This window comes from Pseudophryne corroboree, chromosome 2 (assembly GCF_028390025.1).
Source record: "Pseudophryne corroboree isolate aPseCor3 chromosome 2, aPseCor3.hap2, whole genome shotgun sequence".
NCBI classification, from domain to species: Eukaryota; Metazoa; Chordata; class Amphibia; order Anura; family Myobatrachidae; genus Pseudophryne; species Pseudophryne corroboree.
The window spans coordinates 829,916,366-829,933,925 of record NC_086445.1 but is presented as its reverse complement, the minus strand read 5'-3'; the positions used below and the strand labels follow the sequence as shown (position 1 = coordinate 829,933,925).

Genomic DNA, 17,560 nt, shown 5'->3' with positions numbered 1-17,560 from the left:
AGCTCCGCTGGTCAGAACGGCTCCCAGGTCTCTCCCCTGCACTGCACTACAGAAACAGGGTAAAACAGAGAGGGGGGGCACATTAATGGCTATATATATATATATTAAAGCAGCTATAAGGGAGCACTTAATATAAGGATATCCCTTGTATATATAGCGCTTTGTGGTGTGTGCTGGCAGACTCTCCCTCTGTCTCCCCAAAAGGGCTAGTGGGTCCTGTCTTCATTAGAGCATTCCCTGTGAGTTTGCGGTGTGTGTCGGTACGTGGTGTCGACATGTATGAGGACGATATTGGTGTGGAGGCGGAGCAATTGCCAAATATGCAGATGTCACCCCCCAGGGGGTCGACACCAGAATGGATGCCTTTATTTGTGGAATTACGTGATGGTTTATCTTCCCTTAAACAGTCAGTTGAGGACATGAGGCGGCCGGACAATCAATTAATGCCTGTCCAGGCGCCTCAAACACCGTCAGGGGCTGTAAAACGCCCTTTGCCTCAGTCGGTCGACACAGACCCAGACACGGGCACTGATTCCAGTGACGACGGTAGAAATTCAAACGTATTTTCCAGTAGGGCCACACGTTATATGATTTTGGCAATGAAGGAGACGTTACATTTAGCTGATACTACAGATACCGTAAAACAGGGTATTATGTATGGTGTGAAAAAACTACAAACAGTTTTTCCTGAATCAGAAGAATTAAATGACGTGTGTGATGAAGCGTGGGTTGCTCCTGATAAAAAGTTGATAATTTCAAAAAAGTTATTGGCATTATACCCTTTCCCGCCAGAGGTTAGGGCGCGCTGGGAAACACCCCCTAAGGTGGACAAGGCGCTCACACGCTTATCCAAACAAGTGGCGTTACCCTCTCCTGAGACGGCCGCACTTAAGGATCCATCAGATAGAAAGATGGAAGTTATTCAAAAGAATATATACACACATGCAGGTGTTATACTACGACCAGCTATAGCAACTGCCTGGATGTGCAGTGCTGGAGTAGTTTGGTCAGAATCCCTGATTGAAAATATTGATACCCTAGATAGGGACAATGTTTTACTGTCGTTAGAACAAATAAAGGATGCATTTATCTATATGCGTGATGCACAGAGGGATATTTGCACACTGGCATCTCGGGTGAGTGCTATGTCCATTTCAGCCAGAAGAGCCTTATGGACACGACAGTGGACAGGCGATGCGGATTCAAAACGTCACATGGAGGTTTTGCCGTATAAAGGGGAGGAGTTATTTGGAGTTGGTCTATCAGACTTGGTGGCCACGGCTACTGCCGGGAAATCCACTTTTTTACCTCAAGTCACTCCCCAACAGAGAAAGGCACCGACCTTTCAACCGCAGCCTTTTCGCTCCTACAAAAATAAGAGAGCAAAGGGCTTGTCGTACCTGCCACGAGGCAGAGGAAGAGGGAAGAGACACCAACAGGCAGCTCCTTCCCAGGAACAGAAGCCCTCCCCGGCTCCTGCAAAAACCTCAGCATGACGCTGGGGCCTCTCAAGCGGACTCGGGGACAGTGGGGGGCCGTCTCAAAAATTACAGCGCGCAGTGGGCTCACTCGCAGGTAGACCCCTGGATCCTGCAGATAATATCTCAGGGGTACAGGTTGGAATTAGAGACGGATCCTCCTCATCGTTTCCTGAAGTCTGCCTTACCAACCGTCTCTTCCGAAAGGGAGAGGGTGTTGGAAGCCATTCACAAGCTGTACGCTCAGCAGGTGATAGTCAAAGTACCCCTATTACAACAAGGAAAGGGGTATTATTCCACTCTATTTGTGGTACCGAAGCCGGATGGCTCGGTAAGGCCTATTCTAAATCTGAAGTCCTTGAACCTCTACATAAAAAAGTTCAAGTTCAAGATGGAGTCACTCAGAGCAGTGATAGCGAACCTGGAAGAAGGGGACTTTATGGTATCCTTGGACATCAAGGATGCGTATCTACACGTTCCGATTTACCCCGCACACCAGGGGTACCTCAGGTTCATTGTTCAAAACTGTCACTATCAGTTTCAGACGCTGCCGTTCGGATTGTCCACGGCGCCTCGGGTCTTTACCAAGGTAATGGCCGAGATGATGATTCTTCTTCGAAGAAAAGGCGTATTAGTTATCCCATACTTGGACGATCTCCTAATAAGGGCAAGGTCCAGAGAACAGCTGGAGACAGCTTTAGCACTATCTCAAGAGGTGCTAAGACAACACGGGTGGATTCTGAATATTCCAAAATCCCATTTAATCCCGACAACTCGTCTGCTGTTCCTAGGAATGATTCTGGACACGGTTCAGAAAAAGGTTTTCCTTCCAGAGGAAAAAGCCAAGGAGTTATCCGATCTGGTCAGGAACCTCCTAAAACCAGGAAAAGTGTCAGTACATCAATGCACAAGAGTCCTGGGAAAAATGGTGGCTTCTTACGAAGCAATTCCATTCGGCAGATTCCATGCAAGAATATTCCAAAGGGATCTGTTGGACAAATGGTCAGGGTCGCATCTGCAGATGCACCTGCGAATAACCCTGTCACCAAAGACAAGGGTGTCACTTCTGTGGTGGTTGCAGAAGGCTCACCTATTAGAAGGCCGCAGATTCGGCATTCAGGATTGGATCCTGGTGACCACGGACGCCAGCCTGAGAGGCTGGGGAGCAGTCACACAAGGAAGAAACTTCCAGGGAGTATGGACGAGTCTGGAAAAGTCTCTTCACATAAACATTCTGGAACTAAGAGCAATCTACAATGCTCTAAGCCAGGCGGAACTTCTCCTGCAAGGAAAGCCGGTGTTGATTCAGTCGGACAACATCACGGCGGTCGCCCATGTAAACAGGCAGGGCGGCACAAGAAGCAGGAGTGCAATGGCAGAAGCTGCCAAGATTCTTCGCTGGGCGGAGAATCACGTGATAGCACTGTCAGCAGTGTTCATCCGGGGCGTGGACAACTGGGAAGCAGACTTCCTCAGCAGACACGATCTTCATCCGGGAGAGTGGGGTCTACATCCAGAAGTCTTCAACATGTTAATAGACCGTTGGGAAAGACCAATTGTAGACATGATGGCGTCTCGCCTCAACAAGAAACTGGACAAATATTGCGCCAGGTCAAGAGATCCACAGGCAATAGCTGTGGACGCACTGGTAACTCCTTGGGTGTACCAGTCAGTGTATGTGTTTCCTCCTCTGCCGCTCATACCAAAGGTATTGAAGATCATACGGCAAAGAAGAGTAAGAACAATACTAGTGGTTCCGGATTGGCCGAGAAGGACTTGGTATCCGGAACTTCAAGAGATGCTCACGGACGAACCGTGGCCTCTACCTCTGAGAAGGGACCTGCTACAGCAGGGTCCCTGTCTTTTTCAAGACTTACCGCGGCTGCGTTTGACGGCATGGCGGTTGAACGCCAGATCCTAAAAGGGAAAGGCATTCCAGAAGAAGTCATTCCTACCTTGATTAAGGCACGGAAGGAAGTCACCGTGAAACATTATCACCGCATTTGGCGAAAATATGTAGCGTGGTGCGAGGATCGGAGGGTTCCGACGGAGGAATTCCAACTGGGTCGTTTCCTACATTTCCTGCAATCAGGATTATCTATGGGTCTCAAATTGGGATCCATTAAGGTTCAAATTTCGGCCCTGTCAATATTCTTCCAAAAAGAATTGGCCTCTGTCCCTGAGGTCCAGACTTTTGTCAAGGGAGTACTGCATATACAGCCTCCTGTGGTGCCTCCGGTGGCACCGTGGGATCTAAATGTAGTTTTAGATTTCCTCAAATCCCATTGGTTTGAACCATTGAAAAAGGTGGATTTGAAATATCTCACATTGAAAGTGACTATGTTACTAGCCCTGGCCTCTGCCAGGAGAGTATCTGAATTGGCGGCTTTATCTTATAAAAGTCCTTATCTAATCTTCCATTCGGATAGGGCAGAACTGCGGACTCGTCCGCATTTTCTCCCTAAAGTGGTATCAGCATTTCATCTGAACCAACCTATTGTGGTGCCTGCGGCCACTAGCGACTTGGAGGACTCCAAGTTGTTGGACGTTGTCAGAGCCTTAAAAATATACATTGCAAGGACGGCTGGAGTCAGAAAATCTGACTCGCTGTTTATATTGTATGCACCCAACAAGTTGGGCGCACCTGCTTCTAAGCAGTCGATTGCTCGTTGGATTTGTAACACAATTCAACTTGCACATTCTGTGGCAGGCCTGCCACAGCCTAAAACTGTAAAAGCCCACTCCACAAGGAAGGTGGGCTCATCTTGGGCGGCTGCCCGAGGGGTCTCGGCATTACAACTCTGCCGAGCAGCTACGTGGTCGGGGGAGAACACGTTTGTAAAATTTTACAAATTTGATACCCTGGCAAAGGAGGACCTGGAGTTCTCTCATTCGGTGCTGCAGAGTCATCCGCACTCTCCCGCCCGTTTGGGAGCTTTGGTATAATCCCCATGGTCCTTTCAGGAACCCCAGCATCCACTTAGGACGATAGAGAAAATAAGAATTTACTTACCGATAATTCTATTTCTCGGAGTCCGTAGTGGATGCTGGGCGCCCATCCCAAGTGCGGATTATCTGCAATACTTGTACATAGTTATTGTTAACTAATTCGGGTTATTGTTAAGGAGCCATCTTTAAGAGGCCCTTTCTGTTGTCATACTGTTAACTGGGTTTAGATCACAAGTTGTACGGTGTGATTGGTGTGGCTGGTATGAGTCTTACCCGGGATTCAAAATGCCTCCCTTATTGTGTATGCTCGTCCGGGCACAGTGCCTAACTGGAGTCTGGAGGAGGGTCATGGGGGGAGGAGCCAGTGCACACCACCTGACCTAGTAAAGCTTTACTTTTTTGTGCCCTGTCTCCTGCGGAGCCGCTGTTCCCCATGGTCCTTTCAGGAACCCCAGCATCCACTACGGACTCCGAGAAATAGAATTATCGGTAAGTAAATTCTTATTTTTAGAGTTTTTTATTTTACAGGGAGGCTGCTGGCAACAGCCTCCCTGCATCGAGGGACTGAGGGGGGGAGCAGTGTCCGCCCTGCGGGGTCTGAGCCACTGTCTCCGCTGACTGGACACTGAGCTCCAGAGGGGATAGATCGCTCCCCGCCGCAGGGGAACGCTCACCCCAGCAGCATGCCGCCATCCCCTTGCAGAGCTGAAGTGTGGCGAGTGAGTCATCGGCTCCCTAACAAGCAGGGAGCCAATGTGAAGATGGCAGCTACAGGGTAGGAGCGCAGTACTAACTGTACTTGGTACTTGGTGTGGCGCTGTGAGGGGCGCCCTGAGCCGGCGCCTTGACCCTACACTGACCAGAAAGCCTGTCCGGGTCCTCAGATCTCAGCCAGCACTAAATCCTCAGGCCAGTATAATCTTGGAAGAGCGGCGGAGCTTCTCCTCAGAGCGGACCCAGCAGCGTTCAGCGCCATTTTCCTGCCTGCAGACACGCTGCCTGTGAAGAGCAGTCCCTCCAGAGCAACTCCAGCTATCTGTACGGTACCAGGGGGTTGTAGAAGGGAGGAGAGGCTGTGTATAGACTGTGTCACCTATTAAGGGACACAGTCAGCGCTGGTTAAGGGTCTCCCTATACCTATATAGCGCAGTGTGTGGATTGGCTCCAATCTCTGTGTCTCTCTGCCATTCTTGGGGGGGGGAACTCTGTCTACCCTGCACCCTTTGTGTGTGTGGGGTGTACAAGCAAACATGTCTAGAGGTGGTCGTGCCAAATCCAAAAAACCTGCCCCCGCAGGTTCCCAGGACCAGAAGCCTGATTCTGGTACCTCAAAGTTCTCAGCATATGACGGTGGGGCTCACAGCCTGGAGGTAGGTCAGGTGGGAGCAAGACTCCGGCATTTCAGCCACGTCTGGGTGTCGTCTGGCCTGGACCCTTGGATACAGGATATTGTGTCTTGGGGGTGCAGGCTGGTGTTTCAAACTCTCCCTCCTCACCGATTCTTCAAATCAGGCTTGCCGGCAGATGGATATTCTACTGGACGCTATCCGAAAATTGATAGTGTCCGAGGTCATTGTTCCAGTTCCACCTCATCAGTTGAACAAAGGTTACAATTCGAACCTTTTTGTGGTAGTGAAGCCGGATGGTTCGGTCAGGCCAATTCTGAACTTGAAATCATTGAACCCTTATCTCCGGGACTTAAAATTCAAAATAGAGTCTCTGAGAGCAGTTATCTCAGGACTGACGGAGGGGGAGTTCCTGGTGTCCCTGGACATCAAGGATGCGTACCTCCACATTCCCATTTGGTCGCCGCATCAGGCTTACCTCAGGTTTGCACTGTTAGACGATCACTATCAGTTTCAGGCACTGCCGTTAGGTCTCTCCACGGCACCAAGGGTATTCACCAAGGTGATGGCAGAGATGATGGTTCTTCTCCGCAAGCAGGGGGTGAACATAATTCCATATCTGGACGATCTGCTGATCAAGGCATCGTCCAGGGAGAAGTTGTTAAGATCCATTGCTCTCACGACACATCTGCTCAAGGAGCACGGTTGGATCCTGAACCTTCCAAAGTCTCATCTGGAGCCGACAAGGAGGCTGTCTTTCCTCGGGATGATCCTCGACACAGAGGTGCAGAGGGTGTTTTTACTGGTGGAGAAAGCATTGATGATTCAAACAATGGTCCGGGATGTCTTGAAGCCTGCCCGGGTATCGGTTCATCAGTGCTTCCGCCTTCTGGGGAAGATGGTTGCCTCCTACGAGGCTCTGCAGTATGGAAGGTTTCATGCTCGATCCTTTCAACTGGATCTGTTGGACCAGTGGTCGGGAACTCACCTACATATGCACCAGAGGATACGTCTGTCACAGAAAGCCAGGATTTCGCTCCTCTGGTGGCCACAACTACGACACCTTCTTGAGGGCCGAAGGTTCGGAGTTCAGGACTGGATCCTTCTAACCACGGATGCAAGTCTAAGAGGTTGGGGAGCAGTCGCTCAGGAGGAAACCCTCCAAGGAAGGTGGTCAAATCAAGAATCCCTTCTCCCGATAAACATCCTGGAGCTAAGAGCCGTATACAACAGCCTTCTTCAAGCAGCACACCTTCTGCAGGATAGGGCTGTTCAGGTGCAGTCGGACAACGTGACCACAGTGGCCTACATAAACCGACAAGGCGGAACGAAGAGCAGGGCTGCAATTTCAGAGGTGACAAGAATCCTCTGGGCAGAAAGGCACGCTGTGGCGATGTCAGCAATCTTCATTCCGGGAGTAGACAACTGGGAAGTGGACTTCCTCAGCAGACATTATCTCCATCCAGGGGAGTGGGGCCCCCACCCGGAGGTGTTCGAGGAGGTAACCGGTTGGTGGGCCGTTCCTCACATAGACATGATGGTATCCCGCCTCAACAAGAAGCTGCGGTGGTACTGTTCCAAGTCAAGAGACCCACCGTCAGTGGTGGTGGACGCACTAGTAACACCGTGGGAGTTCACGTCAGTGTATGTGTTCCCTCCACTTCCTCTAATTCCAAAAGTTCTACAACTTGTAAACAGTACAAAGGTTCTGGCAATCCTCATTGCTCCAGACTGGCCAAGGAGGGCTTGGTACGCGGATCTGCTGGATCTACTGCTGGAAGATCCAAGGCCTCCGAGCGAAGTTATTCCTACCCTGATACAGGCTAGGAAGGGGGTAATGTCTAAACATTAACCATCGTATTAGGAAAAAGTATGTGTCTTGGTGTGAATCCTTAAAAGTTCCTGCGGTGGAGTTTCAACTTGGACGGTTTCTCCTTTTCCTGCAAGCAGGTGTGGCTATAGGCCTGCGATAGGGCTCCATCAAGGTCCAGATTTCGGCCTTATCCATTTTCTTCCAGAAACAATTGGCTGTCCTCCCCTGAGGTTCAGACCTTTTTAAAAGGGGTTCTGCACATCCAGCCTCCCTTTGTGGCGCCAACGGCACCCTGGGATCTTGATGTGGTGTTGCAGTTCCTGCAGTCAGATTGGTTTGAGCCTCTACAGGAGGCTGAAATCAAGTTTCTCACGTGGAAGATGGTCACTTTTTTGGCCTTAGCTTCTGCTCGACGTGTGTCGGAATTGGGGGCTTTGTTCTGTAAAAGTCCCTGTCTGGTCTTCCATGAAGATAGGGCGGAACTCAGGACTCGTCAACAGTTCCTTCCTAAGTTTGTGTTGGCTTTTCATATCAACCAACCTATTGTGGTGCCAGTGGCTACTGACTCCTCAATTGCTTCAAAGGCTTTGGATGTTGTGAGGACTTTGAAGATTTATGTGAAGAAGACTGCTCGTATCAGGAAATCTGACTCACTGTTTGTCCTCTATGATCCCAAGAAAATTGGGTGTCCTGCTTCTAAGCAGTCGATTTCTCGCTGGATCAGATTCACCATCCAGCATGCCTATTCTATGGCAGGATTGCCGTGTCCAAAATCGGTTAAGGCCCACTCCACTCGTAAAGTGGGTTCTTCCTGGGCGGCTGCCCGGGGTGTCTCGGCCTTACAGCTTTGCCGAGCAGCTGCTTGGTCTGGTTCGAACATGTTTGCTAAGTTTTACAAGTTCGATACTTTGGCCTCTGGTGACCTCAAGTTTGGTCAAGCAGTTCTGAGGGAGCCTGCGTGCTCTCCCTCCCGTTCTGGGAGCTTTGGTACATCCCCATGGTACTAATATGGACCCCAGCATCCTCTAGGACATAAGAGAAAATAGGATTTTAATTACCTACCGGTAAATCCTTTTCTCGTAGTCCGTAGAGGATGCTGGGCGCCTGCCTAGCGCTTCTTTATCCTGCAGTGGTTATTTAGTTCAGTACTACCTGGTTCCCAGGTAAGTTCTGCGTTATTTACTGTTTCAGTACTGTTTCAGCTGTCGGTGAGTTTGTCCGGCATGTTGCCTTGTTGTGTGAGCTGGTATGAATCTCGCCACTATCTGTATATTTCCTACTCTCAAAGTATGTCATCTCCTCGGGCACAGTTTCTAGACTGAGTCTGGTAGGAGGGGCATAGAGGGAGGAGCCAGCCCACACTGTTAAACTCTTAAAGTGCCATTGGCTCCTGGTGGACCCGTCTATACCCATGGTACTAATATGGACCCCAGCATCCTTTTTGGCAGTGATTTTCAACCTTTTTTTTTTACTCGCGGCACACCGAACAATATTTTAAAATTGACAAGGCACACCATCAGTTCCCCACAGAAAAAAACAAAAAACACACATTGGCCGTCACAGTAAAATAAATCCACACATACATTGGCCTACACAGAAAAAACAATCACATTGCTCCCCACATAAATCATGTTGCCCCCCACATGAATTATTCACATTTTTCCCCCATAAATCCTTATTCTCCCCACATAAATCCTATTGTTCCCCACAGGAGAAATAAAATAACAAATATTAGCCCCTACCGGTCAGCTGTCCTCCTCCCTGTCCCTCAGTGGCGGGCGTTGTTCATAGTGGAGTGCTGCGAATACTGAGCAGCGGGCAGGTGTGGATGTGGGTGGGCAAGGAAAGCTGTGTATGCATGCGGGAATTGGAAGATGTATATGCAGGCGGGTGGGCTGGCTGGGTGGTGAGACACGGCGGCCATGACCTATGATATCACAACACCGTGTCTTCAAGGCATAGGTCACGGACAGACCACGACTGATCCTCTAAGAAGAGCACAGGCCAACAGTTCACTCTGAAGGTGCAGGAAGCTGCTCTGGCTCCCGTGGCACACCTTGCAACTGGTCGCGGCACACTGGTTGAAAAAGCCTGCTCTACGGACTACGAGAAAAGGATTTACCGGTAGGTAATTAAAATCCTATTTTTAGTTAGCAACATATAATGAACCTTGTGAAATCTTTAGTTTAGTAACCAAGATCTCTGAATTCTAATATTATGTGGGATTTATATCTGGTTACTGTTATCATTCAGGGTGCTGGGGGAAACAATGTCTCTCTTTTTTTCTTGCTTAGAAATACCCCTCCCTTTCGAGCACCTGAATGATATCATCAAGCTGATTGAGCATCTACCATTATATATGTCTATTGTGAGAGGCAGAGAGGTTCCTGCATTAGGAGGAGGTGCAGGCCCTGACATGCCACATGGAGCATTATGAGGTTGCTCCAAGGTAGGTAGCTCTTAGCTTAGACATATTGTAGTAAGGAGCCATTATCATGTGGCTCCTTGCTGGTTAATCATAGACCCAGATTGGGGTAATGGAGGTGTGGGGTGTGGTGCCTCTGGACTGGCTGAGCTGGATGGCTTTAGTGTGGCATACCTTTTACATTCTATTAACACTTTTCACTTAATAATTTTTTAACACTATTTCTCTATTTTAATTACGTTTCATTTTTGTATCACCTTCTTTATAGCTTCGGCTTCCTAAATACTAATTTATTAACACTGTAGTTTTTTCACTGGTATGCTGCCCTGGGCTTTCTGGCTTATGCTGGTGTTTTGGGGTGCCACACCCTGCACCTAGATATATCGCTAGGAACCCCAAATATGCAGAGACACCTTGATGCGGCTTTGGGGCTTATTCACACATTTGCGCAAATATGTGTAACCAAGATCTCTGAATTCTAATATTATGTGGGATTTATATCTGGTTACTGTTATCATTCAGGGTGCTGGGGGAAACAATGTCTCTCTTTTTTTCTTGCTTAGAAATACCCCTCCCTTTCGAGCACCTGAATGATATCATTAAGCTGATTGAGCATCTACCATTATATATAGCAATCTTTAGTTGCACAGATTTCTAGTCATTCAATTACAGAAATCTTACTTGTTTATCGGGCGTGATCAGGGGAGTAGCCAGAACTTTGTGGTCCTCATAGCAACACATATTTGCTTACCCTTTCAGAAGTTGCAGCAGGCTCCTGATACTTGGAGTAGCCCCGGAAGCGTGGGTGACTCTCCCGCATCCTGCCCAGTGAAGCGGGCATGATGGTGTAAAAATCACCGGCAAACGTGGGGCCACAAGAAGGGGGCGGGGCTAAACAACTGAAATTAGCCATCTAGCTCCGCCCCTCACTGCGGACCTGCGAATCGCGGGTGTATTCCTGAGTTGGAGATGGGCCTTTAGCTCCGCCCCTCACCGTAGACCCAGTATTTGAGTGTGTTTTCCTGGAGTTGGGGGCAGGCCTTAAGCTCTGCCCCTTGCTGTAGACCCGCAAATCACAGGTGTTTCCTAATGCTGGGACATAATGATTAGTCAGTTAAGCACCGCCCCGCAAAGTGACATGTTGCGCCTCCTCTCTGGGCTTCTCCCGGAGAGGAGCTTCAAAAAGTCAGTAAGTATGTATCAACATTTTGGGGTACCTATGCCTTAATGCTTTTAGAGTGACACCTCCCTCTGCAGCTGTAGTTAATGTTATGCCCCTTAGTGCCCTAGCTCATCCGATGCCACACTGTAGTTCCCCAGTACATATTATGCCACGCTGTTGTTCCCCAGTACATATTATGCCACACTGTATTTCCCCAGTTTGTATTAGTAGACAACTATACGACCTTGGTGCAAGTTAAGGTCCCCCCAGGGGTAAATTTACTAAAGCGTCTAAAATAGAGAATTGATGTTGCCAATAGCAACCAATCAGATGCTGTCTATCATTTCCCTGTTGCCTTTTAGAAAATGATAGACTGCAGTTTATTGGTTGCTATGGGCAACATTATCAATTTTCTGTTTTAGAAGCATTAGTAAATTTACCCCTAAGCCTCTGGGCCCCATAGCAATGGCACCTGGGTGTGTTCACAAAAGAGCATGATTTCTCTGCCCAGGAATCCTGCAATGTGATGTCTTATCGTGATTATAATTACTATTTATTGTTTTATGCTGGCCACCATACATAAGAAGCAAATCTGATTAAGTCATGAATAAAGAGCAGTTTGCCACACCTTTTGTAGGCTCCACAATTATTCCGCCTTTCAAGGCCTAGTGGGAGGCCTAGGAGAAGACCTGACACTTGTATATGATCTACTTTATGTATTGCTAATATATTTAGCAGAGTGCTGTAGTTGCACATACATTAGTGTTTAGCATATGTATATCTTATGCCTTTTATCTATCAGTTTGAGCCAGGTTGCCCACGCTGAAAATGAACACTGGTTCACCAATCTATACGATCGCTTGAACATTATTTGTCCACTCCGCAATCTTGCATAACGCATGCCTATTAAATGAATTACAATATTTTTGCTTTGCAGGGTACAACAATGATTTGTGTAAAAACTTCAGGGTAGTGATGGCGACACGTTCTCTTGAAAGCGTCTGAAGTATATTTTTCCTGTTTAAAAAAAACATGTAATGACCTAATATAATAGAAGTAACCCTCAGCAGGAATCTTCTCAATACGTATTACATTAGGCACAGAATATAGAGCTCCCGCTAAAGAGCTGGGTGTGAAAGAAACCTCTGATTAGGGAAAGAAAAGGAGCAGATTTTGCCAACATAGTGGAAATCCAGCCAGAATTAGACTTGTTTAGTAAATACTTAAACTGAGTGTTTTATTCAAACGACCACTATAATGTCAAGGTAATTGGTCTGATGCTGGAAGCAATGGGTATTTAATAAAGTAAGTGCAATGTGGGTTAGTGTAGTGTTTATTTTTCCATCAAGGCAGGTATTCAAAGCGGATTTATTGTGCAAGTCCATTTACATATGTAAATTACAGGGTTTTTATGTATTAAACATAATTTTTGCCCCCAGAAATTACTGACTTGTCTCTTGTGCTTTATTATTCTTCAGATTATGTATTTCTCATTTTCATGCCATCTTCTTCTTCTTTGTGTCAGTGGATGCTTTCCTCCATTTGCCATATGGGTTTTAAATGGTTCTCACTGGGTTTCACTCGCTCATTACTAGATTACAAAATGTCACCTACATGTTCGTGTTTGCAGTCACAGAGTTTTATGTTCTTGAAAGCGCTTTTGTGTCTTTTCAATTTTTTTATTTATTTTTTTCCCATCAGATCAGCTTGATTTATTTGTACAGTGCACACAGTATGCAGCACTTTTACAGAGAATATTGCAGTTATTCATAATCGTCCTTCAACAGCAGAGCTTACAATCTATATTCCCGATCACATGGATGCACTAGAGTTTGTTTGTTTTTTTCCTCTCAAAAGCCAGTTAACTGACCAATATGTATTTGGTGGGTAGGACGGGAATGGGGAGAACATACAAGCGCCACACAGATAGTGCCTTCGTCAGGAAGTTAAGTTCAAGACCTCAGAGCTTTGAAGCAACAATTCTAACCACTACCCATCAACATATGCGTATATTTAGGTTTACTTTTATAAACAGCATATACACTGGTCATATGTAGTTCCACAACTGCAGGAGTGTCACTTATTCATTGTACTCATCTGTTTTTGTTTATTTGTCCATTAAACCCCATATTATCAGACTTGTCTAAAATGAATACCGGCCTCACCAGTGATTGTGATCTTGTGAACATAATCTTACCATTCCACAATCTGTAAAAAAATAAAATTATTTTTAACTATTATTGTCTTGCAGGGCGCAACAATGCTTGTGAAAAGACGTCTTACCTCTTTTTGCGGAAGGAGTTACCAGTGCGGCTTGCAAACACACTACAAGAGGTCAATCTGTTGCCTGAAAGCTTGCTTCAAAGGCCATCTGTGAAATTAGTACGGTCCTGGTAAGATAAAGCTTGTGCTTACCTATTCAAAATAACTGTTGACTCCTCATGATGGTTAAGTGAGTCTTTATTGAAAAATGGAGGTAACCAGCACCTAACGCCATTGCTTCAAGTGTATCCCGTTTACTAGTGTGTAAATGGATTTACATGGTGGGGGACAGTTGACTATCTCTGGCAATTCATATGAAAGTCTCCCAAGAACTTTTATAAGGTTTTCAGACATAGGGGTATATTCAATAAGTGTCGGATCCATTCCGACATGCATTTGTCCGAATGGATCCGACAAGGGCTATTCAATGGACGGCCAAATCCAACTGTCGGATTTGGCCGTACCCGGGGCCCTGTCCTAACCTGTTTTTGCATGTAAAACTGGATTTTAGCTTGACTCGCGAAAACACATCTATTCAATCGTACACAAAACTTTACACGTGATAATTATCCATATGTTTTAACAGGGATATTTTTTCATCACATCCTGAGCAAGAGAAAAGTTGTGGAAAAACCCTGTTTTATGTTAAAAAGGGTATCCCCCTTAATGACTTATTAGATACTTAGAATTTTTTTTAAATTAGCTTAATTTGGCCAATAAGGACATGTCACACTTTGGGTGAAAAAATGCAAACTGCAGAATAATGGGTTTCAAGATGTGTGACAGGTATATGGGAGTTTCTATGAATGGGACAGGTGTTTTTAAGATTTTTTTTTTTAATAGCCCCCTAAAATGACAGAGAAAGCTACTAATTGACAATTGTATGCACCCCTAGTTTAATAAGAGAACTTATGTTGCAGAAAAAAACACTTGCTTTTATAATTTTTTCACTGTTTTAGAATAATGCATAAAACAACCATTTGACACATTTTAAGAACTACAAATGTTTTTTTATGTCCAATAATAGGCTTTCAGGGTGGGATGTACTAAAGAGATAATGTCGCCAAAAATCCAAAAACTTTTTGTTTTCGGAATTTGCCCACATTTTCCATATGTACCAAGCTCCAGAATGTAATACAGGACATTCCAGAGTTTGGACTCAGTGTGGGCTTCTCTCCTCAATTCCCTCTGAAAAAGAACCTGTCAGTTTCCCCCCAACACCCTCGACGGCCACCACATCATTCAGCGCATGTGCAGAAGAACTCCCGGGTCCTGAACCCAAAGCCCTTCTATTGCAAAGGACAGCTCTTATCGGGATAGCTGTCCTTTGCACATTTCTAGGAACAGTACATACCGACGTTTTTAACACCAGTATGAACCCCATAAGAGGCGGAATGTAACGCGCTTTGCAACATCCCGCTCCTATACTGTTATCCTATATTAGTTTTCCTGTTTTGGGGGGTACAGGCAGATTTCCTCATTTTCTCCTAGACTTAACGCCACTGACACCAACAAGAATTATTGGGCGAATGGTGATTTCACGGTTTTCTAATTGAATTGCGCAATAAGTGTAGTTAACGTGCGATATGTGCGCTAACACACATTAACCTGGTATCATAGTTGAACAAATGCAGAAACAGAACTCATCTGTCTTTGGTCAGGTAACCCAAGCTATTATTTACTTTTGTCGTATATAGATTTAAGTAGTCCACTTCTGCCATAGTTAGAGCCTCTAAGGATGCTACATAGCTTCAGTTACAACCTGATATTGTATATACGACCATACCATGTTGATCTAACACTTAAGCAAATCCATTGTTATAATTTCCTACAGGACATGACACTTCTGCATTAAACATTTAAAGTGACCACATATTTATCTCCTTTGGCTTCATTTGCAATAATCCATATCCCCTACCTGGGATCTTTGTGTGTGTGTGTGTGTGTGTGTGTGTGTGTGTGTGTGTGTGTGTGTCTATATGTATGTATGTATGTATGTATGTATGTATATGTGTGTGTGTGTGTATGTATGTATGTATGTATGTATGTATGTGTATGAAGTTGGGCCTTACAATATCTTATGATTTTGTAGATGCAGCTGGTGTCTTGTCTTGGAGACATGACATCTTCCACCCCAGACTGTTTGGAGTCAGATCAAATAGGCGTGAGGGGGGAAAGTTTTCATTGTAACAGCGTGGAATCACCACCAACGTGTGCGCAACTCGACCCTTAGTAGCCCCATCTCACCTAATTGAATTGACCCCTTTGATTATTTACAAGTGTGTTAGTTTCTACAACCAATCTGTTGGAACTATTTGCTCAAGCTGGGTGCTGACCGACATCTGAGTCCTGCCACTGCTCAGAAGACCGGCGCTGGAATACTGACTGCCGAAATGACGAAGGTAAGTATCGGTATTCAAGTTAGGGTTAGGGGCCAGAGCTGGGAGAGGGGTTTAGACACTAGGGGCGTTAGGATTAGGCACAGGTGGGAGGTTACGGAGCCTCTATTATGGCACTAGAATGGCTGTGAGAGTGGCTTGGGCCTGCCTTCAGGTAAAGATACTTGGGTAATTCTCCTATTTACACTTTAATTATTGAAAATGCATACAAAATTTTGTACAAGGTGGTACACTGTTCTGGCTAGACTCCATGGAGAGAATTCAGTTATCTATGATTTGTCAGTGGACATCACCAAGTTGTCCAATAGATGCTTATCAATGGAGAAATAGCAAAATATATTGGTGCAGAGTGCTTTTACGTACCATTCCAAAGGCGCTCTGAGATTCATCACAGAAACCCACTCCCTGGGCTATAGCAAGGCGATATTGCACCGTTTACCAGCCCCACCCCCAAATATGTGACATCATGTAGGGGGCAGGTCCACATACACCAGGAAAGCTTTGTGGTGGTGACAAGGGAGTCCTAAGGATGCTCTAGGTGGAACTGTAAGCTGGCACCCTGCTAGCCAAACATTGGTTCCTCGTGGGAATGGTGATGCTGCTCCATAGACCCCTCACCCTGGGCCATGGCACCGCTTTCCTGCACCTAGTTACGGCCCTCCTGCCACAAGAGTTATCCTTCCCCAATTATCACCTCAATGTTGATGAGTTTTGATTGATGTTGATGAGTATTCCCAGGTGACTTCTCTCATATACTGTATGGTGGATGCCATAAGACCGTTATCTTTTGGACCAAAATTCAAAAGTTACTAGAATATGTTACAGGTAAACATTGTGTTAAAACACCTGCATACACTCTGCAAATATCTGGCCAATCCGCCAGTATCGGATGGATCATCCAGATAATTGTAGCGTGTATGCCAAGCATTACTGACATTTGTCATTGTTCCCTCTTATGCATAATCTTAGAACCCTCTAGTCCACAGGTTCTCAAACTCGGTCCTCAGGACCCCACACGGTTCATGTTTTGCAGGTCACCTGTAGATTTTCAAAATGTGACAGTTGGTGATACACAGTGCACCTGCTGGGTGACATGGAAAACGTGAACCGTGTGGGGTCCTGAGGACCGAGTTTGAGAACCACTGCTCTAGTCAATATAACAGAGTTTTGTAACCTACAGTATGTTTACACCATGCATGTTTATTTATTATTTATTTATTAGCAGTTTCTTATATAGCGCAGCATATTCCGTTGCGCTTTACAATTAGAACAACAATTCTAGAACAAAACTGGGTAAAGACAGACAGACAGACAGAGGTAGGAAGGCCCTGCTCGCGAGCTTACAATCTATAGGGAAATAGGCATTGATACACAAGGATAGATGCTACTTGTCACATAATAGTTCCCCAGGTTGCTAGGTTCTTAATGGGTTGTATATGATATGATCACCCAGCAATGTTGGAAGACAAAATGTGAGTTTATGTGGACTGTACAGAGGGGATGTAACTTGATAGGGAAGCTGTGAAGGTTATGTGTGTGGGTCAGAAATTTGGTAGGCTTGTCTGAAGAGATGAGTTTTCAGAGAACGTTTAAAGGTTTGGAGACTAGAGGAGAGTCTTATTGTGCGTGGGAGTGCATTCCACAGAGTGGGTGAAGCCCGGGTAAAGTCCTGTAATTTTGAGTGGGAACAGGTAATACATGTGGATGAGAGACGCAGATCTTGTGC

General features: G+C 46.0%; 1 protein-coding gene across 3 annotated transcripts in view; it reads left to right on the top strand.

The window, feature by feature from the left end:
- The window catches only part of PDK3 (pyruvate dehydrogenase kinase 3), a 200,194-nt gene that overhangs the window by 150,254 nt on the left and 32,380 nt on the right, over positions 1-17,560 (top strand). For all 3 annotated transcript variants that reach the window (XM_063955709.1, XM_063955710.1, XM_063955707.1), the window contains one exon: positions 13,425-13,566. In XM_063955709.1, the coding sequence (XP_063811779.1) occupies positions 13,425-13,566 (142 nt within the window). The remainder of the gene's footprint in view (positions 1-13,424; positions 13,567-17,560) is intronic.